The 24922-nt window shown below is 51.3% G+C and overlaps 3 protein-coding genes across 6 annotated transcripts; 1 reads left to right on the top strand and 2 right to left on the bottom strand.

Annotated features, from left to right (window-relative positions):
* Nucleotides 1–523: 523 nt before the first annotated feature.
* Nucleotides 524–14507, bottom strand: ABCC2 (ATP binding cassette subfamily C member 2). Of its 2 annotated transcripts, none has more exons than XM_052677820.1 (32): nt 14377–14507; nt 13810–13983; nt 13235–13360; nt 12290–12424; nt 11739–11861; nt 11528–11583; nt 10782–11013; nt 9903–10081; nt 9586–9763; nt 9137–9391; nt 8825–8890; nt 8608–8745; nt 8300–8446; nt 7939–8027; nt 7608–7670; nt 7308–7434; nt 6956–7132; nt 6669–6836; nt 6189–6375; nt 5955–6087; nt 5506–5611; nt 5039–5258; nt 4671–4825; nt 3919–4074; nt 3618–3817; nt 3026–3152; nt 2649–2750; nt 2432–2575; nt 2148–2306; nt 1768–1934; nt 1440–1634; nt 524–1024 (listed from the first exon to the last, which is right to left on the bottom strand). In XM_052677820.1, the coding sequence occupies exons 1-32, from the start codon at nt 14416–14418 to the stop codon at nt 895–897; spliced, it is 4656 nt and encodes a 1551-aa protein (XP_052533780.1). In that variant the 5' UTR covers nt 14419–14507; the 3' UTR covers nt 524–894. The 2 variants fall into 2 exon arrangements, with proteins under 2 accessions (XP_052533780.1, XP_052533779.1); XM_052677819.1 differs by having other exon boundaries at nt 7608–7674; nt 7943–8027.
* A 2711-nt stretch (nt 14508–17218) lies between these two features.
* On the bottom strand, nt 17219–20943 carry CUTC (cutC copper transporter). Of its 3 annotated transcripts, none has more exons than XM_052677845.1 (9): nt 20870–20943; nt 20511–20582; nt 20377–20436; nt 20045–20254; nt 19593–19628; nt 19071–19204; nt 18747–18774; nt 18251–18356; nt 17219–17665 (listed from the first exon to the last, which is right to left on the bottom strand). In XM_052677845.1, the coding sequence occupies exons 1-9, from the start codon at nt 20928–20930 to the stop codon at nt 17554–17556; spliced, it is 819 nt and encodes a 272-aa protein (XP_052533805.1). In that variant the 5' UTR covers nt 20931–20943; the 3' UTR covers nt 17219–17553. The 3 variants fall into 3 exon arrangements, with proteins under 3 accessions (XP_052533805.1, XP_052533803.1, XP_052533806.1); XM_052677843.1 differs by having other exon boundaries at nt 20864–20936; XM_052677846.1 differs by lacking the exon at nt 18747–18774 and having other exon boundaries at nt 17546–17665; nt 20864–20936.
* On the top strand, nt 20923–24853 carry LOC128078035 (cytochrome c oxidase assembly protein COX15 homolog). The gene is made up of 8 exons (XM_052677841.1): nt 20923–21195; nt 21341–21463; nt 21692–21878; nt 22165–22332; nt 22790–22871; nt 23187–23341; nt 24268–24381; nt 24639–24853. Exons 1-8 carry the CDS (start codon nt 21005–21007, stop codon nt 24768–24770), a joined length of 1152 nt encoding a protein of 383 aa, XP_052533801.1. The 5' UTR covers nt 20923–21004; the 3' UTR covers nt 24771–24853.
* The last annotated feature ends 69 nt before the right edge of the window (nt 24854–24922 follow it).

Below are 24922 nucleotides of genomic sequence, written 5' to 3'. Positions count from 1 at the left end.
GGGTTGTGGGTGGTTTGCATCCTTCCTGCCACCAGCTACTGGGAAGGGTTTTGCTCTACTCTGTCCACGCATGTACATAGCGTGCACACATTCTCCATCAGTGCTGCAGCTCTTGGCATGATGCCCAAAAACAAAGGGTCAAGTGTTTGTCAATGATAACCAGTATGTGCTATGTGTGTGGCATGTGTGCATGTTGGTATATCATGCATATGTGCCCACACTTCTGAGCTTATGTGGCATGCCCCAGCACAAGGGTACAACAGCCTTAGGCTATTTCATTTGTCTCGTTCATTTGCATTGCAATCAAGGGCAGCTGCAGAGTTCCCAGAGTTCATGGCTGGTGCAGAGGCATGGGTCTATCTGTATACCCCCAACATTTATGTGCATAACTTCCGTACCACCTTCCTCCAAACACCAGCCAGGATTGAAGCTGAACTGAGTCTTATTTAGCATGCCTTAAAATCAGACTTTGAGTAGGAAGAGTAGAAACAGTTACAAGAGGTAAATAAATTATAACATTCACTTGGATTATACTGCAAATTTCATTCAGTAGTGCTGCAGCATCTCTCTGCTAGGTTCCCCTGGCATAACAAAGTACAAAAACTTGGACTCTTGGGGTGTACATGGTCTCCCTGCTTGACATAACTTTCTTCTGCATAAGTTATGTAGCTCGAGATCCTCATGTGCACAGCTGGCAGGGTGTAGCAGCGGGTAATGGCTCAAGTCCATATGTTCTGCCCCTGCCAGCCAGAGAAGTCACTCTCTTCCCTTCACTTCACAGCTGCAGAGACAAAGTCTTGGGCAGTCCAGCTGCAAGGAGATCCAGGTGCTGGGTTGGTGAATCCCAGCAGGAGGGAGCTGCTCACACGCAAGCCGCATGCTGTTCTGCTCCACCTACAGCATGGTGGTTTCTGTGTTTGTGATGCCGGCGTCCTTTGCCATTGCAGAAAAGACGCTCTGCTTCTGAAGCAGCTTGTCGGGACTGTCAAATTCCACAATCTTCCCTGCTTGCATCACCATCACCCTGGCAGTGGGCAATGAAAACACTGTTGAGCTCCAACAGTCAAAGCTGATAGTGCTACTGGCACCACTACCAGCCCCACCAACACACGTGTTGCTTCTACAGCCACACTAGACAGTTCACCTCTCAGTGAACATACAGTTCTCATCTCTGCTGGATGGTGAAATGTATTTGGTGTCAAGAATCCCTCTGTGGCCTGCTGCTGTAGAGGGTCCTAAAAACATTACCACCACCCCCAAAAGGCATAACTAATGCATGACCATTTTTCCCCTCCTCTGTTCTGCACTCCCACAAACTGTGAATTGCTGTTCTGGACATTGCAACCACTCTTGCACCTCTGGCTGCATCCTTGCATCTGCTACTGGCTCCCTCTCCCTACCTCAGTAGCCCTGAGCCCCATTCCTGTGCCTTATGGTACCTGTTGCTGTCCATGATGGTGTGGAGGCGGTGGGCAATGGTCAGGACAGTGCAGTCAGCAAAAGCGCTCCGGATTGTTGTCTGGATTAAGTGATCAGTTTCTAGATCCACAGCTGCTGTTGCTTCATCCAGGATGAGGATCTTGGCTTTGCGGAGAAGGGCCCGGGCCAGACACAAAAGCTGTCTCTGCCCAACACTGGGAGGAGGTAGGGGATGTGAGTTACCAGGTAAACAGAGGGTGCCTGTCTCAGCCCCTCACCCCACCACAGCTCCCTCCTAGACCCTGGAGAAGGGCAGGGAGCAGGACATGCTTCAGTTCCTTTGCTCACCTCAGGTTTTCCCCTCCCTCGCTCACGATGTGTTGCAGCCTCTCAGGAATTTCTTGCACATATGCCTTCAGGTGAGCTAGCTCGAGGGCCTTCCACACCTCCTCATCAGTGTACTGGTCAAAGGGGTCCAGGTTCATCCGCAGGGTGCCAGTGAAGAGCACAGGGTCCTGCCAGGGACAGCACAGAGTGTTTGCACCTATTGTGGCCATTCAGCAAGGCTGAATGTTTGCCCTGCAGCCTGCCCCTGGGCAGGGAGGTGATGATGATGAAGAGTGCTTGGAGTGGGATCCCTGCAGCACCCAGGGAGGTGCGAAGGGCCATGGCATGCCCAGGGCAGAGCTGTGAAGATGTGGGGTGCAGAAAAGCTGGAATTGGCTCACCTGAGGAATGATGGTGAGGTTCTGGCGCAGGTCATGCAAGCCAATGGTCGCTATGTCCAATCCATCAATGATGATCTTTCCCCCAGCAGCCTCCAGAATACGGAAGAGGCAGTTGGTGAGAGAGGATTTTCCAGCCCCCGTCCGGCCCACGACTCCAACCTGTGAAGCAGATGTTTAGATCACCTAACAGGCTGGAAATAACTGAGTGAGCACTCTCATCTTCACCTGGTGGGCCTTCTCCAAGCCACAAAGAAAGGGTGCAGTGCAGGCAAAGAGGTCCTCACCTTCTCAGTACTCCCAATATTGCAGGTGATCCCATGAAGAACCAGTTCCAGTTCAGGTCGGTACCGAACTTCGTAATTCACAAACTGGATCTCGCCTCTGCTGGGCCAGCCGTGGGGTGGGCGCTTGTCTGTCACCCATGGAGCCTAGGGCACAGGAAGATTAGGGGGCTGCACCAAGCTGTGCAGCAGGTGTTGGCCCACAACCTGCTCTCCTCACCTCTCTCTTGACCTTCATGTACTCGTGCACCCGCTCTACAGCCACAATATTTGTCTCCAGCTCCGAAGTCACCCGCACCAGCCAGTTCAGTGTCTGGGTCACCTGCACAGCAGAGCCACAGAGCTCAGTGGGACCAGGGAACAACCACCTTTTGTTGAGAGTTTATCGAGAACACGCTCCTCCCCACAGCAGCAAGCATCCCCGTTACATGTGGATGCATGTTCCCCTGGCTGTAATCCCCGGGTGATCACTCTCTCTATCAGACATTCCCGCTAATCCCCTCTCCACGCACTGCAGATGAATGCGGGGCAGCATCATGCAGCCAGCCCAGAGCCATCAGCCCAAGAACTTAACTGAAGAAACTTTCACTGACTCACGTTGAGGGCAGAGGAGACGGAGAGACCCACAATGCCGCCTTCCAAAGAGTTTTTTGAAATTACAGCCAGAAGTGCAGAAAAGAAGACCACCAGGCTCCCAACAAACTCTAGACGGATGGCCAGCCATCTGTAATGGGAGAGCACGGCCCCAGCACAGGGCCAACCAGTGAGACCAGCATCTCACCAGTGTTGAACTCAGTACCATATGCCAGCACCAGGCAGTGCCCCCATCACACTCCTACGTGGCCTGGAGCATTGGCATCTTCCCAGGACCCACCCTTGACAGCACAGTTTGCTCCACCTAGGCTCTGGATACTTCACTGGAGCTTTCAAAATCACCCTAAGAAGCCTCCTTCCACAGACGGTGGCCCTATCCGAAGCTTTCCCAATTCCTACAGAGACCCTCAGAGCACGTCCTGATTGAGCTGCAGGTGTCCCTGTTCATTGCAGCGGAGTTAGACTAGATGAGTTCTAAGTGTCCCTTCCAACTCAAATGATTCTATGATTGTGATTATGAAGGAGGACTTGAGCATCTCCAGAACATCTCCCAGGAGCTGGATGCAGAGTGCTGTGGCATAAGGAGCAAACTCACCTATTTGAGACTATCCAGGAATGAACAGTTTTTTGGTTGATGTCCATTATCTTCTCATTTTGCTGCAGGAACCGCTGTTGATGTCCATAGGACCGGATGACGGAAAGGCCTGACACTGTCTCACCAAAGTGGGAGTAGATGGGAGACCTGCTGACGGAGTCCAGGCGCCGCAGCTGGCGCGACGTGGAGATGTAGAAGCGCTGAAATGAGGGGACAGCTCGGTTACCAACACAGAGCCCAGCAGTGACAGGGACACTGCTCCAGGCAGGGCAAGAGCTGCTCTCGAGCCCCAGCTACTCACCAGCACAAAGTAGTAGAAGATGCCCAAGGGAACAATAACAACAAGGAAGAATGGGGTGGCCAAGGCGATCATGAGCAATGTGCTAATGATACCCATGAAACAGTTGAGCCAAGTGCGGAAGGACGTGGGAATGGTCTCATCTATTGTGAAGATGTCCTGTGGTGTAAAAAGAAGCAGGGAGAAGCAGTCAGTGACTCCAGAGAGAGGAAGAAACCCAGAGGCTCCACACATACAGGATTCCTATGCACCCATACTTCTACACAGTACAAAAAATTTGAGAAAATATTGGATCAAACTATATTGATGTAAATGTCACAGCCTCATTTAGGGCCACAGATCCTAGCTTGGGTACAGCTTAATTAATGGAGAAGATTCCAATAATAAGACTTTACAAAGTCATTTACATTGACTGTATTGTTTGGCCCTCTCGTTGTCTCAGGACAGCTCTAGGCTCCTGCCTATCTCTGTAATGTACTCTGAACCCTCTTCAGTTTTTCTACATCCCTATTGGCCAGGTGGCCCCAAAACAGGACTCAGCATCCAGCTGTGGCCTCTCTTGCACTGAGCAGATGAGATATAATCCCCTGTAATTTGCTGGCCACTCTCATTCTCAAATATACAGCCCAAGATGTGGTTTAACCTCATGGTGAGCCATGCATTCATCATACCCTTCTGCTCTACAGAACATGGCACCACTCAACACTCGCCAGACCTGCCAGAACACCTTCCACACGTAGGGGCTGTTCTCCTACCTTGGCAAACCTGTTCACAATGCGGCCAGTGGGAGTCGTGTCAAAAAAGCTCATGGGAACACGTAGGATGTTACTGAGAAGCTGCTCGTGCACAATCCGGGAGGCTCGCATGGCACCATAAGAAGACAGGATGGTTGCAAAGAACAGGAAGAGAGCTGCAAGGAGAGCACAGAGCGGTCAACCCCAGATCACGTGTGACACTGGCCCCAGGCAGTCATGGGACACATGGAACAATGAAGTTGTGCAGTATCCCACTGTGACATCCTGCATCCCACCTCCTCGCCATGCCACAGTAACTGCATCCCACCAGCCTTATCCCTGCTGGATCACACCACTGAGTGAGCAGCACCCTGTGTCCCTGCACTCACCCTGTGAAATCCCCAGTGCCCCAAAGACCCCGATCCGCAGGTCTCGCTGCTGCACAGGGTAGGTCTCGTTCTGGTAGCGCTCAGCATCATCGGTCCAGGCACTGAGCCACAGGTTGGTCCCCACATAGGCAGCGTAGTTTCCCACAAAGCCCATGGCAACTAAGAAGGAAAAGCCGAAACCAACAGCACGGAGGTACTGCTGGTACATGGAGAACTTCACCTGTGGAGAAGTTCAGCCCGTTATCACTGCCCAGCAAATCACAGCCAGTGACACCCAACACAACGTTAGACTTGCTGCCCTCAGTCCTCCCTCCACCATACTGCACTGTCGGGGACCTTGGACACCAGCTCCATGCAGTGCTGTGTTCTGGCTGCAATAGGGCCACTGGAAGCTGGCACTGGCTTCTCTTGGCAAGAGTCAAGGTCAGTACAGAGTGCTCCTCTGCCTCCTTCTCCTTCTTCCTCACCTTGCCAGTTTCCACAGCTTCCTTCTCAATCAGCTTCTGGCCCTTTATGTTCTTGACGAGCTCCTCCTGGACCTTCTTCACAGAAGTGGTGCTCCGTGTACTGATGCTGTGGGAAGGTGATGGGCACTGTTAGTACCAGGGTGCTGCTCTGGAGGTCCTGCTCTGCGGTTGCATCCCACATAGCACTGGGACACCAGTGCTGGACCTCTCTGGGATGAATGTCCTTACACAGGCAGCTTTGAACAAGCTCTGTGAAAGACCACAGGGTCACAGCAAGGCAAGTAAAAGCAAGATCAGATGTTCCTGACCCAGCATTAGTTAGGGTTAGAAGCAGCAAGGAAAGTTCCCATCCCCTTCTGTGCAGGAATCTCCCAGTGAAGCCCCCTGATCTCCTAAAAAGTAATGCAGGAAGCAGGTGAGAGAACAGAGAGCTCTGGCTGAGTACCCACCTGCGGGTGAACTCTTTGCGAAGGATGCTGGCCTCTCGCTTCAGTGTCATGGTCACCACATCATCAGGCCCCTCCTCCACAAAAGGCTCCATACCTTCATCCCCCTGCTCTTCAGTCCCATCTAAACCAACAGCTACAGACATGGGAATGAAAGACAGACCAATGAATAGCATCTTGGAGCTTTCAGAACCTCAAGACACACACATCCCCTATACCCAGTAGCATTCCCAGTACCTGCAGTAGTTTCCTCTGCAGCACCCTCCTCCTGGCTACCATATGAGTTCAGGAACTGGGCGAAGGCTCCCCTGTTTGCAAGCAAGGTGCTGTAGGAACCATGTTCAGACACTGCTCCTGCCGCCAGCACCACGATGTTATCAACCTGGGGCAGGAAACTGATACTGTGCGTCACCAAGATCCGTGTCTGCAATAAAGTGGCACTGTTGTTGGAGGGTGGTGGAATCAGAACACCTCTTGCACCCCAAGCTTTGGGCTGACCTCTGCTTGAGGACCTCTCTGCTCATCACCACCTGGCCATGGGTACACAGGGCACCCTTCCCTCTTCCACATCCCTCTAGGACTCTCTTACCTACTCAAAAGCCACAGGATCCCTTCTCTGTCCCAAGCAGAGGAGGGGCATCCCAGGAGGATGGGCATCACAGTACCAGAGACATTTCTGCCTGGCCGTGTCTCAGGAAGGAGGGCACAAGCGCTCACCTTGTTTTGCAGCAGCCCTTTAGGTCCCAGCACGTGCTCGAAGAGGTGCTTGCCAACATGCGCATCCACAGCAGAGAGGGGGTCATCCAGGATGTAGATGTCAGCATCATTGTACACAGCCCTGGCCAGGCTGACTCGCTGCTTCTGGCCCCCACTCAGGTTAATGCCCTGAATGAAAAGGAACCCCCATGAGCCCCAAGCTGCCACAGGGTGCCGGCCCTTCTCTCTGCCATGTGTGTTCGCCACATATTTGTTTATCCCCATTGCGCAGTGCCCAAGACTGATACCTTCTCTCCAATCTCTGTCTGGTCACCTGCAGGTAGTAGCTCCAGGTCTGGAAGGAGGGCACAGGCCTTGATGACCTTCTGATATCTAGCTTCGTCCAGCTCTGATCCAAAAAGGATATTGTCTTTCAGCGTGGCATTCTGGATCCAGGCCTGCTGGGGGACATAGGCCAGGGAGCCCTGGGAGAGAGACAGAAGAACAGGGTAATCACCAGAGCATCAGCCCAAACAAGACCACCTCACACCTCTCAGAACTACCGTGGTCCCTCACCTGAGGGGTCGCATGGTCACCCAGTGCCTGCCCCATGCCTATTTGTGAGCCCCACAGCCCCTGGCACAAGCCAGCCACTCTCACCTGAATATTGATGTGTCCTTTGATATTCTCCATCTCCCCCAGCATGGCCGATACCAGCGAAGACTTCCCTGAGCCCACAGCCCCGACCACAGCCACCAAGCTCCCAGGTTTGATGTCCAGGTTGACACTGCAAGACAGGAGAGCCCAGTGAGCAGCATGTCTCTTGCGAAGGACCCACACAGAGCAGAACACAGCTGGGGGTTCACCATGACTGGCACTGTAAAGAGACGACTGCCTTGCCCAATTAAAAGCTTAGAGGGAGAGGGACCCATCAGGCCCTATATGGCACACGGCACTTACTCTCTTATTGCAGCATTCCCATCCTGCTCCCAGGTAAATGTGGCCTCCGAGAAGCGCACAGCACTGCCTGTCAGCAAAGAGATGCACCTCAGGGCTGAGAAAGTGCAAGCCAGCTTCATCCCTTGTGATTGGATTGGGCATCCCAAACCAACCAGTCTGCACCACCCCCAAAATCTTCCATGCGTCCTTCACCTGGCTCTGCTCAGCTCCTGCCTGCACAGATCCACTTCTGAAATGTCCTATGGCCCCCAGCATATCGTGATCTGCTTGCTGCTTGCTGGCACAAGGTGAGGCCAGCCAATAACCCACAGGGACTAAGCCAGAGCTTTACCTACCTGGGATGGAGTCATGGTGAATAGCTGAGGTGTCCAGATCCTCTCCACCCAGGTACCGTTCCAGCCTCACCTTTGAGACATTGGTCTGCCATGGCAGAAAGAGGATGGCATGAGGCACAGCTGGGCGTGCTTACAAGAGCCCCCTAAGCAGAGCACCCCATACACTGCCTACACTCAAGCATCATCCTCCACCTCTGAGCCCTAACCCTGTGTCACACAGGCAAGTCCCATTCCACCCTACTGCCAAAAGAGCTCTGTGCACTGATACTTGGGTGCCCAAGGCCCAGAACAATTACACATCTGAACCCCATGTGCTGGCTCAGACAGAGGTATCAGGCAGTCCTCCTGAAGGCTGACCTGCACTAAGGAAGAGAGAACCAAGGGCAGCATGGCCATGGGGTAGCGTAGCACATTGAAAAGGGAGATGGAGGTAAAGGCTTTCTGTGCATCCAGGACGTTGTTCTCATCCACCAGTACGTACACAGCAAAACTGGCCAAGGAGACCTAGGACAGAGAAAGCCACCATTAGTGTGGTTGTGTGCAGCCCAGGTCATTTGCTTCCCCTCACTTCATGCTGAAGGCTCCCCATTTTTCCCATCCCCTTGGTCCCAACCCAACCCCAGCTGTCAGGAAAGCGCAGCTCTCCCCAGCCTGCTGGCACTCACCAGGAAGGGGGCACATGAGAACACGAAGATAGAAACTGACTGCAGGTAAGAGAACTTCAGCAAGTTCTTCAATTCACATCCTCGAATCTCATTGATTCGCTTCTCAAATGAGGGCTCCCAGGCAAAAAGCTTCAAGATCTGTGAAATAACCAGAGTGAGCTGGTGCTGGCCTCACTGGAATGCCCATCTTCCAGGGAGTCCACACTCTACTACTCACCTTGATTCCACTGAGGACTTCACTCATTATTTTCATGCGCTCATCCTTGTTCTTCATGTTCTTTATCTACAAACAGAAGAGCCAGAGGTCATGGCTACACCTCAACCAGACAGAGCTCACTCTTGAAAATGCACCTTGGCTGCCCTAGGGAAGAGAAGGGAAGGCTCCAAGACCCGGGAAGACACCCTATGAGTCTGGATGACCACCCCAGCCCAAATCAGACCCAGTCTGGGAAAGATCTGCCAGCATAACAAGGAATGCTATGGGAGCAGGAAGAACAACAACAGGGAAAACCTTTCTCCCACCACTGACCTGTATGTGTTTGGACTTGTTGACCAGGAATGCATTTATGGGGATGAGCAGCACCATGACTGCAAGGCCAGCCAGGACAGAGGGGCCCAGCTCTCCCCAGAGGAAGACAATGGACAAGATAATTTGCAAGGGTGATGACCAGAGCTGGTGAACAAAGTTGGCCATGTCCATGAATCTTTGGGCATCAGCTGACATCAGGTTCACAGTCTCTCCCACTGTAGACTCTTTGCGAGTGGCACTGGACATGGTGAGCGCCTGGAGAGAGAAACTGTGGTCAATGCAAACCTTATGGGAACAGAACTGGGAACCAGCAGGGTACACTGAAACTGCTCCTCAGATCTGGTAACTATCAGTTGTGCTGTTTGCCCCAGGCTGATGGGAAGAGATGCTGGAATTCCCAGCCCAGCTAGGAGAAAGCCAGCTGGGGATGGTGACAGAGCCATACCTACCTTCTTGTAAATAGCAGCAATGAGGCTGGCACGCACATTTGTGCCAAGCTGGAAGCACAGGTTGAAGTACTGCTGCAGGCAGAGGGACTGGAGTATCGCGGTCAGGAAGAGCAGGACGCTGTACAGGTACCCCTCCCAGGCAAAGGCCTCCGCATCTGACACAAAGGCGATCAGCAGCCTGAGGGGCAGAGAGGCCATGAGCAACCCACCCATAGAGACAGACCCAACAGGGTGCTCCAAACCAACACAGGCAGTTGGGTGCTGAGCACACAGGGAGGTGGTGGGGCTGGGGGCAAGGCTGGGATGATGTGACTCACTTCAGCAGCTGGGGGCTGACAAACACAAGCATATCATGTACCAATTTGAAAGCCACCGACATCATAAGGTTTTGCAAGAAGGTCTTAAAGAGGACTTTAATCAGCCACTTCTTGGGGTAATCCTTGTGAGAGGAATTCCCTTTACCTCTCTTTTTCTTCTTCTTTGGCTGCTTCTCCTCCTAGAGGAGAAAATGAAGAAATAAATGAGCAGGTCCTATGGCTTTTGGCACCTGAAAGGATGCTTCCAGGGCAGCTACATTACCCCCAGATTAGGTGTCCTGAATGAAGCCCAGGCTTTAACTCCTGTCATATTATCTATCCATATTATGGATAAATTATAGAAAAATTCATTCTCAGAAAGAGTGGTGATGCACTGGCACAGGCTGCCCAGAGAGGTGTTGGAGTCACGATTGCTAGAGGTGTTGAAGGAATGTGGAGAAGTGGCGCTAAGGGACATGGTTAGTGGGCAGGGTGGGGATGGGTTGATGGCCAGACTGAATGATCTTAGAAGTCTCTTCCAACCTGAATGAATCTGTGATTCTCTCTCAATTCAGAGTGATTTTCACTCAGACCTGGGAGATATCTGGGACAGGGAAATACAGAGACAGGGAAGCTGCTTGTACTGCAGCCTTGAGGGATGGTTCCTGTTCTTCTGCAGGGCATAAGGATGGAGAATTTCTTGGTATCTCAAAAAATAAGGATCTGCTGAGGATGGGAAAGACCTTGCCACAGGATTCCCCATCTTTGTCCATGGCCCTGAAGAATCAGAGTCGGAAAACTCAGCACTGGGGGCTGTAAGGAGATGAGGTGACCCTACTCAACAAGGCTGGGCTTAGATCTCTGCATCTCATGCAAGGCCACACGTGGGAAGGGATTTACCAGCACCAGGATGTCCTGGCTCTGGGCCTTGCTCATCCCATTCATGTGCTCTGTGTCACGTTCCCGGCGTCTTTTCTTGCGTTTCCGTTTCTCCAATTCTGCTTGGGCCTTCCTCAATTCAGTCTTCATGTGCTTCTCAAAAGTAGCATATAAGGCCTGTATCCTGTCTTCATCTTTCAACTCCCAGACATCTTCGATTTCCAAGGGCTTTCGATGGCCCTTGTAAACCATCCTGTAGGGCAGAGAGATCTCTCCTTAGCAAGTCTCCAACACTGAGTCTATAGGAAGGTCCTTACTGCAAATGCAGAGCTTTCGGAGTCTGGTTCCTAAAAGAGGGAGAGCTACAAACCGAGCTTCCTGCAGTTCAAGCCCCGATTTGTGTTCACAGCCTATTGTGGCTGAAGTTCCCGTGCAACTTTCATGCCACGTGGCAGAGCCATGACAGATCACTGCTACCTGCAGGCTGGGCCTAATGCACCAGGGACCAGTGCACAGCAGCTTGGGTGTCCAAGCTCAGGCTGCATAGACTGCACTGATTCTCCTTGGCCAGCTCTTGGATGGGGCCCTTGGCACTGATCTATTGGGTAGCAGCCAGCCCACAGCAAGGAGTTGGAACTGGATGGACTTTATGGTTCCTTCCAACCCAACCATTCTGTGATTCTATGCTGTGATGCTATGGCTCATAGCAGCCTGTGCAGCTCAGCCCTGAGGTCTCCCTGCATTTTGCCACCCATAGTCCTGCTCACCTGCTGTACCACTCGAAGGTGATGGAACTCAGGATGGAGGCTGTGACCCCTGGGTTCTAGAGTGCAAAGGAAAGAGAAGTGAGTACTGAGGCATTGCGGGTGCTAAGATGAAATTGACAAGAACTGACCAGCTCCTGCAGCCTCCAGCTCTCCTTGTGCCCCTTGCTCACGCCTTCCCAGCACCCTCACCCACCCTGCATGCACTTCTTACCTTCTTTGCAAATTCCTTTGCTTCTGGGGAGATATCTGAGAAGCCTGAGACAATAAAGAGCAGCAGCTGGAGCCCATAGGAGATGAAGAAGAGGACAAACCGTGGTACATCCGAGATGGGGTCCTGTGGGAAAGAGCCCAGGGTGACTGCTGGGTCTTGTCTCAAGGCCACCTGGCCCTCAGAAACAGCATTCAAACTAACAGAGCAGTTGCAGAACTCTGTGTCCTCTCTCAGCTTCCCTTCACCATCCCTCTTTCCTTCTCCCCCCCGCTCCTCCCAGATGTCCATAAGGGGAGAAATTTGTCCTGGTTTTCTCATGCTTCCTCAAAGGGAGAGGGTGAATTTAAAAGGCTATTCCTCTTCCAGTTCCCAAGGTCCATATGGCAGCTGGGACCTCAGTGATACCACTGAGAGCTTGTCAAGGGCTGAGATCCATAAGGAACTCGATGATCCTTATGGGGTAATACCTCAGGGTCTTCTATGATCCTATTACTTTCTTTGGGGACTGAACAATGCTGTGGGGAAATACACAGCTCCTTGCCAAACCCAACCTGCAGTGCTCTCCGGACAAGGGACTGGAACGGCAGGATCCCACAGAGCAGTGACAGGATCCAGAAGCAGAACAGTACCACCGAGTCTCTGCGCAAACAGAAGCTCCGTGCATAGTGGATCAGAAGCACCAAGATCTGGAAGAAAAACCATCATTGAGGTTCAGGCAGGGCAGTAGGACAAGCTCTGCCCTTCAAACACGCCTTTGGGGTACATGTACCCAGGCACTGGCACACGTGGTCTTTGTGAGTCCTACAGAAGCTTCAGAGTTCATCACACAGGGCAAAGGTTTATTTCAGGGAGACATCATATCAAAATGCTCATAGGAAAAACAAGGTCTGAAGGCACCCCAGCATTATGCTTTAGCTGTTCTCACCCCAGGTTCTTGGCCATGCTGTAAAGAGCAGGCATAAAGCAATGTTCTAGCTCCTGAACATCACTCCAAGCCTGATATTACACAGGTCAGAGACCCATGGTTAACACTATCTCCTAAACTTTGCACATAAATTCAACTGATAAAATAGTAACCATTAGCAAATTGTTATGTTTGCTTGTAAGTGCAGCTCCTAAGTTTTATGGCTTTATTAAGCCTGTTAGATTGGCCGATAACTTCTACAAAATATCTGCTACTCCTGTGCACGTGTTCCCCTGCGCACGCAGCTCCTATGCCCTCAGTTTTCCAGACCAATCTCACATATCTTCATTCACAAATCCAATCTCTAATCACGGATCTCCTCTGCCTCAGAATTCTACGGCACTTCTCAACTCTTCCTTCCCACAGAATTCCCGCAGATCCTCAGTGCTGCCCCATCCCCATCTCCCAGGCTGCTCTTCTGCAGAAGCAGTCTGCCTCCATCCCTGTGCTATGGAAGCTTTCTGCAGCTCAGGCCTGCCATCTCACGCCATCTCTTTGGTGACACTCAGCACGTTGTCCCGCTGACGCTTACCCAGGTAACGATGTACAGGCTGGGGTTGGTGTACCAGACAGCTGGCAGGGAGTTCTGCCCTGTGCCCTCTGTAACTGTCAAGACCAACTCTGCCACAGCTGTCATCAACAGCAACGTAGCCAGCACCTGTGAGGAGAGGAGGGCAGTTGTGAGGAGAGACCCAGCACCCTGTGCACTGGAAACCAATGGGAAACAATGCGACTGGATATAAAAGCACTAAGCCCTATAGATCACCGCACCCTTTCCAACCCAAACCTGGTGCAAAGAGCTTTCTTGTGCCCTTCCATGGGAGCACTGCCATCATTTTAACCTTGGAACACACAAGCACATAATATCAGAGGCTGCATTGCACACCTAAGACCTCCCTCCTGGAGCGTCCCAGCCATGTGGTGCCCTCTGTCCCAGCTATGCATCATCATGGGCTTCCTTCTGGCTTTTCCATCACAGTGCTTCTTCTCTCCTACACTTCTCATCTGTTCATTCTTCACCCAGCTCCAGCTTAGAAGCTTTCTACACTCTACTGCTCAACCCAGGCTGCTCCTGCCGGTTTCTGTGGCCCCTCCGCCCCACACTACCTGTTTGATGATGTAGAGTTTGGTCAGAGATGATTTCTTGGATTTAGATTTGCACAAGGGAAGGAGCTGCCATGGAGCCAAAACCCAGAGGAAGCCAAGAGGGATCCAGACCAGCACTGTCTGCTGGAAGCACACCGGGAGGTCAGCATCTGAGCGAGCGAGGAAGGAGTCATTCTGGGGACAAAAATAGACAGTCAGATCATAGAACCATAGAATCATAGAATATCCTGTTGGAAGTTGGAAGGGACCTATAAGAATCATTGAGCCCAACCGTCGGCTCCACAAAGGGCCACCCAACAATCAGACCTTATGTCTGAGAGCACTGTCCTGACATGTCCTGAACTCCGGCAGCCTGCAGCTGTGCCCACTGCGAAGGTGAAGAACCTTTTCCTAGCACCCAACCTGACTGTCCCCCGAAGTCACTCGGGATCGCTCAGCCCTCACCTGACTCACAGCACCAGCACTCTGATAGCTCCTATCCCTCCTGTTTCCACTCACTCAGTGCCCACCATCCTCACTTACTGCCCACCAAGCACCCTACCCCAACAGGCCAACATAGCCACTCACCCAGAAGACAGACCCGCAGAACTCCTCCAAGGCTGCTGACATGGCTGGGGTGGACAGAGCCAGCAGCTCCTTCTCTCACTCTGTTCAGTTCTGAGAGTCCTGGGTGGATGCTTGGAATAAAAGTCCATACACACCCTTGGCCGCTGTCGGGATTAAATCCTAATGGCATACAGTTAATTGTTAACTTGGTGTGGTTGTGCAATTCTGAAAGCAAACCAGTGACCAAAAGGGCCTTGGAAAACCATGAGTTCCAAAGAAGGGAGGAGATGGAGGCTCAGAGAAGAGATGGAAGGGAAACTGCTGTCACAGACTCCCTTCATCATATGGCCATTGCTTAAAAATCACAGCCTTCATCAGTGTATACTGAGATAGGTGTATGATCCCACAAAAGACAACCTGTGTTGGTGCAGTACATCTTTCCTCCGCTGGGACCACGCCAGCAACTCCCCAGTACCCATGTGACCAGAAAGCCACACCTGGAGCAAGACTGACCCTAAACCATCATCCTGCTACTTTGGGAGGTGGGGGCTGGAACGGATGGGTCTATCCTAAAACAGAATTTGCTTTGTCTCACAGGATTTCAAGGAGCATTAGGTAAAAGGGGAGGGTGCACAGACCAGAAGAATTCTGCTGTTTCATTGTTCAGTGTTTGGCTCAAGAGTCAAGGGTGATACAATGACTAATTGCATAGAAACAAGCCCCTTGTCATCAATCGCAGAGGAAGGTCCAATGTCTAACCTGCTGGTTAATTATTATTGCCTTGTCTGATTAAATCCTCTTCTTTTTTTGGTAAACAAAGCTGTACCCAGTACCATGTCCTCCAGCCAGCACCAATACACTGCTGAGGAGAGCAGCAATCTGTATTAGATAGAAGATCACAGAATGGAGCAGCCACTCCCTCGGGTTCTTCTCAGTTCAAAGTGCTGATATAATTTCCGAACTGTGGGGTGCTATGAACACATTCCTGTCTTCACCTTGTGGTTCACACCATGGTCTTTCCCATCCCTCTACCCCACAGCCCTGCCTTCTGAGCTGAACAAAGCCTCATACGTTTTGTACCTAGGCTGCACCTAAATCCTACCTTTCTTTTTTCCAGCTTATTTTTGTACAGTAGCTGAGATCCAGTCTTTCCAATTTATCTTCATAAACACGATCCTTAAAGCCCTTGTCTCTACCAAGTTCTACTCTGCCCACTGGCCTTGCTTATAAGGCTCACGAATGGACCACTTGCCCCAGTGACAGCTTCCTATTAAATACTCCACCCCCTTGCTCGCCTTGCTTTCCAACACATATCATAGAGCCCATCCTCTCACAGTCTTTTGTCTCTCGTTCAGAGCTGAACAGCTTTCCTTAGCTAAGAATGTTTAAGACAAGCATATCCACTCTTTCTCTACCCTCAGGCTTGCGACACGCTCATCCTCCTGAAAACCTGTAAAGACACCTTAGCATCCTTCAGCTCCTTCCACAAAGCTTCTTCCATTACAATATGCAGAAAATGGATATTGTATTGCTGGGACCAAGCTAACCGAAGAGCTCTTCATGCCCCCAAAGGGGGGGACTTAGTCTCCAGGACAAAGACTTCTGCAAGACAATGTACAAATTGATCCAGAACTCATAATCTCTGAGAAGTTTATTTCTTTGCTTTCTTATCGTGCAATGCCCTTTGAGTTCAGAAGCCTTTTTAAAACAAACAAAGCTTGACACAAAAGAACCGAACCACATACACGACAGCAGAAGGCTGCGTCAGCATGATACATTAATTGAGTTACAGGTATCAACATGACTCAAGAAACCTTACAATATAAGCCACAAACTCTTAAACTCAATTAACCTTAAGTGAAATCACTTCTACCAAGTTTGAATCCTTCCTACTGAGTGTCCATCAGCCAGCACTGACCCCAGGCTTCTCAGCTATTTTCCCAGCTTATACATTGAGAATTGCTATCTGTGTTCCCAATATGTGTTTTGAGAGACACTGATACTTCTGATGGATCCATGTGAAAAAGGGGATACACTGTCCTACATGAAGCTCTAAAGTTATAGTCTTTAGCTATAGGTTTTCAACTATCTGGTTCTGTTAAGGTAAAACCAAAAGAAGCCTAAGTTTTGATTCCGACTAGTCAGCAATAAACCCATAGGCACTTTCTCCCTCACACACAGTCTGAAGAATAAGGAGATGCTCGTGAAGATGTGTTAGGAAAAGGACCTGGAAACTCCCTGAGAAAAAATACCTCGGCTTCCCAAGGAATCTCACCATATACCCTACCCTCTCTCATCTGTAGCCCAGGTTGGCTCATAGCTAGCTCACCCCATCAGTCAGGTAGTAGAAGCTTTTTGCCACATAGGCTCATCACCTCTACGTATCAACAGCTTTGATGTGCTTCTCTTTACCTGAGAGATGCTGGGTTTCTAATCCTCAGCTGTCCTACTGGCTGACACGAGCAGACCTTGTACTCCAGCTATGGCTGTTTCCCTTCCTGGCATTTTGGATGTAATCGTTTTCTCTTTTGGTGCAGCATGAGGATGATTAATTCAGCGTCCCCTCATCTGACTCTTACCTCTTTTCTGCTGCTCTCACACTTGGCCCTCCTGAGACACAACTAGGGTTTGAGTTATGTTCTTAACTGAGTGCTTTTTTGCTATTACTTTGTTCTCAGGAAATGTTTCTATCTCCTGTACATATTGCCTCATATTACACAGATGAGCTAATGTGGACTTTCCCATTTGCAGTATCTAGAAGTGATGCCAAAGCACGCTGTACCAAACCATGCAAAATGGAGCACACAGTGCCATCTGCAAAATAAATTCAAAACAACAAAAAAAAACCACAGTAAAAACAGAGTAAGAGGGAAGCAGCTGCAGCGTTTATTTGATGATCACATGCAGTGCTACACAATTCATTCTCCCATACTTGCTCAGCTCCCTTCCTCTCTAAATACAAAGAGCTGAGCAGCTTGTTGCCATCACATCCAAGAATGAGTCCTTTTACTTAAAATGGCCAACATCAGTTTCCAGGCCAGGGACTGGTCACTCAGGGGAAACCAAGGGAAGAAACATCAGGCTTTGTCACCTAATTTGCATCCTCCGCAGCCTGAGGACGGAAGCAGTACACATCTGTCCACGTGGCAGGAAGAACTCCGGAGTCTCGGTGCTCTTGTTCCAGCACAGTGCTTTCCACTACAGAATGTTCTTTGCAATGGCATTCAGTGTCCTCACTTTAGCCACATCCGCCACCTTAATGGAGTATTCAGGGGCAGAGAACGACGCTCCCATGGCAACATTGGGATTTCTGTATAGAAAATGACTGGTTACTTTCTGCAGGTGACGCAGAAGGGTAGAAGACATTAATGAAAACCCACCATTTCCCCCACAGTGTCAGCAGCAGTCAGAATGCCTGCTGGTACCACTCAGACCAAAGATGAGGCAGAAGCAGAACAAAGAACAGTACAGAAGACAGAAAAAAACAGCATCTACAGAAACCCAGTGCAGACCTGTGGTCTTTATCACTGTTCAGAGAGGCACATCCCACGGGCCTTCCAAAACCCACATTCATCAGTGCTGCAGGTCAAAGGTAACTAAATCAGAACACACCCTCCAAGTGTCACCCGAGTGCACTCAGAAGACCTAGGGCAACAGTAGCATAGGAAATGGCCCAAGGAGCTGGTTGTGCATGGAGCTCGTGTCCAGACAATGAGCACCACTGGATTCACAGACTGCAGAACACAGAGCCAAGTAACACAATCCCAACCACGAGTACAGTTAACACACAGAAAGCTGTTTGAAATTTACACCTGTTCCACACACCTACATTTGTATTAATCCTGATTTCCCCCAGTACAATTTTGCTAAGAAACAGTAAGAAATAATCAGTGACCTGAACTTCATCCCCGAGTCCCGTGCTGAGCGAGCAGAGCAGTGAAACTCAGAAGCAGAAGAGCCTTCCAGAATCCTTTGCAGGTTGCGCTCTGTGATGCCACCCCCTGGTGGGAAGAATCCTTGTTTATGTCACATCCAGCATAGAAAGGACTATCACATAGCCAACATTATCCCCAAGATCTATCCCCTAAGGGACCAGCACCACCTACACAGAAGGGGAAAGAGCCCTTGGGACGAGAGACTGGCACTTGAAGAGATGGGAGAAGACTTGATTCACGTCCTCCCGCAGATCTACAACTGCCCCCCAAATCCTCCAGTGAGCAGCAGCTGCAGCGTTCTGCAGCCTTTACTCAGAACATGGCAGGAACACCTCCCTCCAAGGGATGCGGCTCAGAAAAACCAATCAGACAGTGCACCCCAGGGCAAGAGGAGCCAGAGGCAACTAGACCTGTTATAGATGTACAGATGTTATTGATGACAAGTAAAAACTTTACCTGGCACTACGACAATTCTGCCCTTTGCCTGAAAGAAAAATAACTTGTTAACGATACTGGCACAGCACTAAGTCCTCACATGCCACTATGGGGAACAAAGAAAACTTATGTATCGCAGCCTAGAAATTCACAGTGGCTTATGATTCTTGCATTGTCACTCCAGGGATCTAGCCCAAAGGGACTTGGGAAGTCAGATCAAGGACAACCCAGAGGTGGGGTGCAAGCACTTGTGGACAGCAGCTTCCCCACAGAAATGAGGGTTATCACAAAGAACGTGCCCAAGAAGTGGCCACAGTAACCCAGAGGCATATAGGGAGCACTTACCTGTTCTGCAAGTTTCTTAATCAAGGATAATCCTTCCAGTGCTGAGCTGTCGCAGCCACTGGTCAATACCCGCTCAAACCCCAAAGAAATCAGAGTCTCCAGTGCCAACTGAGGGTCATGCACCATGTCGAAGGCTGAGAGACCAATGGAACAGTTTAGAAATAACTCACTGCTCAAGCTCAAGTCCCCATTCCAGCCCAGGAGAGAGACAGCATAGTCCCTTCTCTCAGCCACAGCTCCCAGCTATAACATCACCCTCACAGTAACGGCAGGGCTGCAGCATTCAGCTCTTTGGACATTTTTACTCCATGCAAGGCAGTAACATTGCCACCAAGCTTAGACGCCCCTGAAGCTAAGCTCTCGTGGGCAAACAGCACAGCTACAGCTCTAGCACAGTACACACAGCTTTTTGCCCTCCACAGAAAAGCTACCAGAATAAGCCCAACTACTCCCCAAGCTCCCAATCTCTGTCAGTGGGGCAGAAGCTGGTCCCTGCCAGGGCCACCAAACTCTGTGACTCACCTCGATGAAACGTGACTGGCAAGGGCCGGCAAACAGCTGTAATAAGAAGACATGATCAGCCTGGATTGCTACAGAGAGTCCTTTGTGTCAGAACCAGAAAAGCACATGAGATTTCCTTCACTACCTACAATTTTTGTACTAGATCAGCCCAATGCAAACTTCACCAGTAGTGCTCAACACTGGCAGTTCGCAAGCCAGTTTACCTTCTACAAGAAGAAACGTAACTATCCTATACTATCTAACTAATGCAAACTAACTAATGGAAATACTGATTGCAGGGCTCCACTGGATAGAAAGAGCAAGGACGCAAACAAGACCTGCAGACTATGGAACCCAATGCTGTGCATTCTACAGTTACGGTGAGACAGCGCAGCACAAAGCTACCATCCCTGGTGACAGCAAAGAAATCAAGCGGCACTTAGAGCAACATTTACAAGCAGGGATTCTCTCACCCAGCAATGCTGTGCAGAGCTCCGTATCGATGCGTCCATCCTCAGTGAGGGCCCCGAAGACCAGCCCATCCGCACCGTGCAGTTTGGCCAGGCGAATGTCAGCCTTCATCACCTCCACCTCTCGGTCTGAGTAAAGAAAATCTCCGCCGCGAGGCCGGATCATGACGAACACAGGGACCCTCACGCACTGCTTCACCACCTGCAGGAGCCCTGGGGGGAGAAACGGGATGGGGGGAGGAGACGGGCTTACAGAAGGGCTGGCGGCACCCCCAGGGGGCGCGTCTCGAGAAGAACGCAGCGAGAACGGAGAGGCGTGGGGCCGCGCGGCTCACCCATGCTCGGGGTGGTTCCTCCCTCCACCAGGCCCGCGCACAGCTCGATCCGGCCGGCACCTGCGGAGAGGCGGTCACACCTGACCTCGGCCCTCACCCCGCTCCCGCCAACCGGACCGGGCCTCAGGCCTCACCTCCACGCTCCGCGTTGACGGCAGACTCCACTGAGTCCACGCACACCTCCATAAGGAAGCCATCGTCCATGCCTAGGAAGGAACGACGCGATCGGCCCGGCTCGGCCCATGGCGGCCCCCGGCTGCCTCGCGGCCTCCCGCCGAGCTTCCCCGCCCGCTTCCGCCTCAGGCCCCGCCCCCCGCGTTCGGCATCCGGCCTCGCCCCCTCGCGGCCCGGAGCCCCGCGCCCTTCGTCACCGGCCCCGGGCCGCGAGGGGGCGAGGCCGATGCGCCGTGTCCGGGCCGAGCCCCGCCTCCCTCCGCCGCAGCCCCGCCCCCGCCCCGGCCCGGGGCCCCGCCCCCGTCTCACGCGCCTTCACCTGCGCTGGCAGCGAGCGGGGGTCGCTGCTGGCTCTGGGTCACGTGCCGCGGAATTGTCATGGTGACGCCCGGAGGTGGCCGGAAGCGCTCATCTCGCTTCCGCTAGGCGGCCGCCGCTTCCGGGCTCGCTCGGGATGCTGCGGGTGCTGTGCGGTGGAGGCGGGCGGTTCTTCCGTCCCGGCCTCTCGCTCGTTCCTCTCCGCCGGCCTCCGCGCCGCTGCCTCCCGCAGCAGCCGGCCCCCGCTGTCCCGCCCGCTGTCGGACGATGGCTGCTCGCCTGCAGCGGCGCTGTGGCGGGTGCCGTAGTACTGGGCGGCGTAACCAGGTGAGAGCGGGGACCCGGCTGTATTGTTTTGTCCGTCGGTCCTCCCTAAGCTCCCCGTTTCTAGCTCTTAGCTTAAGGGTTGTCTGCTGTACCCAGCGGCTCTCGGTTCTGTGGGGTGAGCTGTGCTGCTTCTGTCTGCCCGCAGGCTGACAGAATCCGGCCTATCCATGGTGGACTGGCACTTGGTGAAGGAAATGAAACCCCCCGGGACGCAGCAGGAGTGGGAAGCGGAATTCCAGAAGTACCAACAGTTCCCAGAGTTCAAAATGTGAGCGCTCAGAGGTGGGGCAGTGGGCTGGGGGTACTGGTCCTGCAAACAGGCAGCATGAGCATCTCATGCAAATGTAAACATTCCCTAACACTGAGCGAAGCACACAGCGCATCTGGTAGCGATTGCAGGCGGTCCCCCTCCTGTCCCTCATCCATCACTATGGGAAGCATGAAGCAGGACAGTAGCACTGCCTTAAACCACTCTTTGTTTTTACACCCCTCACAGTCTGAATCATGACATGACTCTGACAGAGTTCAAGTTCATTTGGTACATGGAGTACTCACACCGTATGTGGGGCCGTGTGGTGGGCTTGGCCTACATCCTTCCTGCTGCCTACTTCTGGAGGAAGGGCTGGCTCAGCCGCCCCATGAAGGGCCGTGTGCTTGCGCTCTGTGGGCTTGTGTGCTTCCAGGTGAGAGCTGTGCAGCTGCAGGGAATAGCTGCAGTGTGTTCCGTATCTCCTGATTGTTGAGACAAATGTGTGAAAGTTTGGGTGGGGTGTGACAGTGCTGATAGATAGAAGAAGATTGGAGATGGAAGAAAGAAATTGTTTTGACTTTAACGTTTCTCTGATTTGCTAAAATCAGAGATTGTTGCTGCCCTGTCTGTGCTAAGGCAAATGTGAAGGGCTGCCCTTGGCTCCTCTTACTGACGCATGGGATAGGGGAGCTGGCTCTTACCTTTTCTTGTCATGTCAGGGTCTACTGGGATGGTACATGGTAAAGAGTGGACTGGAAGAGAAGCCAGATTCCTATGATATTCCTCGGGTCAGCCAGTACCGCCTCGCAGCACACCTTGGCTCTGCACTGGTTCTTTATTCTGCCAGTCTGTGGACGGGGCTGTCTTTGCTGCTTCCACGACACCAGGTACAAAGTGATGTGTCAGGAGTCCAGGCACAGCATAGTGTAAAACACAGAGGGTTGGGGGTAAAGGAAATGTGTGGAGGATAATGGTTACTTCCATTTTATCCTATTTCTGACTGTGATCTTAACACCACTAGAAGTTTATAGAAACTTCTTATTTAGCTTCTTCTGAACTGTTGTATTCTGCAACAATTATGAGATGCTGGATTTGACTTTGTGGTTCCACTGAATAGTGATTAGTCTCAAGCGTTCATGCAAATTCAGGCAGGAGCCTGCCTGCCAGGTTCAATTATTTCTTACAGTAAGTTCCCAGCGGCCACTTCAGTTTCTGCACAGTGTTGGACTCAATTGTTCATGAAATACTTGGCAAACCATTAGCCTGTATATGTAAATAAAGCTTTTTTTACCTGTTGTAAACAGCACTGGAATTTTTTACTGCAGTTCATTTTTTGTTTTACAGTTGCCTGAGACACGTCAGCTGCTTCGGCTGAGGCACTTTGCTCATGGCACAACAGCTCTCATTTTTCTTACAGCTCTTTCAGGTAATGCTGTCCTGTCTTGTGGCTTGTCTCTCTCTACACTGCTTTTCTTCTGATCTGATGGGGAGTGAGAGGAGCCCTATCACTTTCTCTGTGTGAACTTTCAGTTAGCTTATTTAAGACCTTCTCTTACTGGCCTCTTGAGCCGGTGGAGATGTGCTGAGCAGTATGCATACTGTTGTAAGATCTCTGTACATAATGCAAAAGAAATTTGGGATCGAGCTGAGTTCTTGAGTCAGGTCGGACATAAGAGCTGTGCAGCCTGGGGTGCCACCTGTACCCAGTTCATTAGTCTTGTTCTCTGCTCTGGAATTGCAGGTGCCTTTGTGGCAGGGCTGGATGCTGGCCTTGTGTACAATTCCTTCCCCAAAATGGGGGAACGCTGGATCCCAGATGATCTTCTCGCCTTCTCCCCAACCCTGAGAAATATCTTTGAGAATCCTACAACTGTACAGTTTGATCACAGGATCTTGGTAAGTGCTGTCTTCCTGCTATGTCTAAGCTTCCTCCTGGTTGCCTCCTACATCCAAACTGTCATCTTCAGGCTATGGTTCTGTCAGCATGAGTGATGTACAGAGTGTCCAAGGTCCTGAGAGCTTTGTTACCAATTTGTTTCTCAAGAAAGAGGAAGGTTAGCACTCATTTCTTTTTTTTTTTTTTTTTTAATGTGGTTTTTTTCCTTAAGGATGTCTTCCTCCTGTCCGAGTTACAGACGTCATTTCTTTGTGTCTCATTTTCCACATGCTACAAATCAGGGTAGCCTTTGCAATGGAAATGTCTGAGGATGTTGCCTGAAATAAAACTTGAAAGCAGACACCACTCAACAGTGACATTTCCTCTAGAACTTAAGTTCCTTTACACCAGTAGTGCCCTGTGAAAGAAATCTCAGCTAGTTAGAGCAATTTGGATATTAAACAGCTCTGCTGACATTGCTTTGGACCAAGCCATAGCTTGATAAGATAAAATGGAAAGATAAAGAGTTTTGGTAGGGGACTTGTGAGGTGATCTGTGCAATGAGATGATGATGGTAAGCTATAGCTGGGTAGCGAAAACGAGATCGGGATTCCAGCTGACAGCTTCCACCTTTCACTGCGAAGGTGACAGGTGGGATGGAGGCAGAAATAATTCCTATCAAACAGAATAAATAAGGAAAAGCTACTGGGAAAGCAAGGCATTCATTCAGAAAATGGAACATAGCTTATATTTTTAGGGCTGTTAACTGGTTGGGGCATGGAATCTGCAGCATGTGATGGTGGCCATTAACATGTTTCTAAAGTTAAGTAAGTTCAGTGAGCAATGTTTTATTGCATGGAAGGTGCAGTCAAAGATATCTGGCCGATTTCCTTTCAACTTCTCACGAAAGGTGGTTGTTTCTCTGTCCTATCTCTTCCGTTTTTAGGGAGTTGCCTCAGTCACAGCCGTCACAGCACTGTACTTCTTCTCACGGAAGATCTCCCTCCCTCACAGGACCAGGATGGCAGTGACATCCTTACTGACAGTGGCTTGGGTGCAGGTACTGTCCTTTTATATTTTATTTTTTTTTCCTGTTCAGTTTTTTTTCCTAGTCCTTCACAGCACATCCACAAGACAAGAGCTGGGAGGCTGCCTTGATGTGGAAGCAGTGCATGATCTGCACTCCCTGAGGCTGGAGCTGGGAGCCGGAGCGCTACAGCCCCACACGAAGGCTGGAGGCCTGTCCTCGGGCTTGCTCACCTCACGCTTTGGGCAGCGTGCAGCCACAGCCGTGCTGACCTTCCTCCCTTCCCGCAGGTGTGCCTGGGAATCAGCACGCTGCTGCTCTACGTCCCCACGCCGCTGGCCGCCACGCACCAGTCGGGCTCCCTGGCGCTGCTCAGCGCGGCGCTGTGGCTCATGAGCGAGCTGCGGCGCGTGCCCAAGTGACCCGCGGGCCTCAGCTGCTTGACTTCCCGGCGGCGACGGTGCGCGGTGCGTTCCCGCCGTGTAACATAAAGGAGTTTTATGGAGCTGCCGGTGTGTGCGTGCTTGCGGAGCGAGGTGAGGGGGAGGGCGGTCGGGTTCGGGCTGATGCCGCG

This window comes from Tympanuchus pallidicinctus, unplaced genomic scaffold, assembly GCF_026119805.1.
Source record: "Tympanuchus pallidicinctus isolate F22 unplaced genomic scaffold, pur_lepc_1.0 scaffold16, whole genome shotgun sequence".
NCBI lineage: Eukaryota > Metazoa > Chordata > Aves > Galliformes > Phasianidae > Tympanuchus > Tympanuchus pallidicinctus.
This window is presented reverse-complemented; position numbering and strand designations above follow the sequence as displayed.

Coding starts and splice junctions, on each gene's coding strand:
- CUTC (XM_052677843.1), bottom strand. CDS start 20,930: ATGACAATTCCGCGGCACGTGACCCAGAGCCAGCAGCGACCCCCGCTC. Junction 18,775..19,070: donor TTAAGAAACTTGCAGAACAG/GTAAGTGCTCCC, acceptor TTTTTCTTTCAG/GCAAAGGGCAGAATTGTCGT. Junction 17,666..18,250: donor GACTCGGGGATGAAGTTCAG/GTCACTGATTAT, acceptor TTTTCTATACAG/AAATCCCAATGTTGCCATGG.
- ABCC2 (XM_052677820.1), bottom strand. CDS start 14,418: ATGTCAGCAGCCTTGGAGGAGTTCTGCGGGTCTGTCTTCTGG. Junction 8,447..8,607: donor TCTCATGTGCCCCCTTCCTG/GTGAGTGCCAGC, acceptor TCTCTGTCCTAG/GTCTCCTTGGCCAGTTTTGC. Junction 6,376..6,668: donor AAGGGCTGCTGCAAAACAAG/GTGAGCGCTTGT, acceptor ACTTTATTGCAG/ACACGGATCTTGGTGACGCA.
- LOC128078035 (XM_052677841.1), top strand. CDS start 21,005: ATGCTGCGGGTGCTGTGCGGTGGAGGCGGGCGGTTCTTCCGTCCCGGC. Junction 21,464..21,691: donor CAGTTCCCAGAGTTCAAAAT/GTGAGCGCTCAG, acceptor CACCCCTCACAG/TCTGAATCATGACATGACTC. Junction 21,879..22,164: donor GTGGGCTTGTGTGCTTCCAG/GTGAGAGCTGTG, acceptor TTGTCATGTCAG/GGTCTACTGGGATGGTACAT.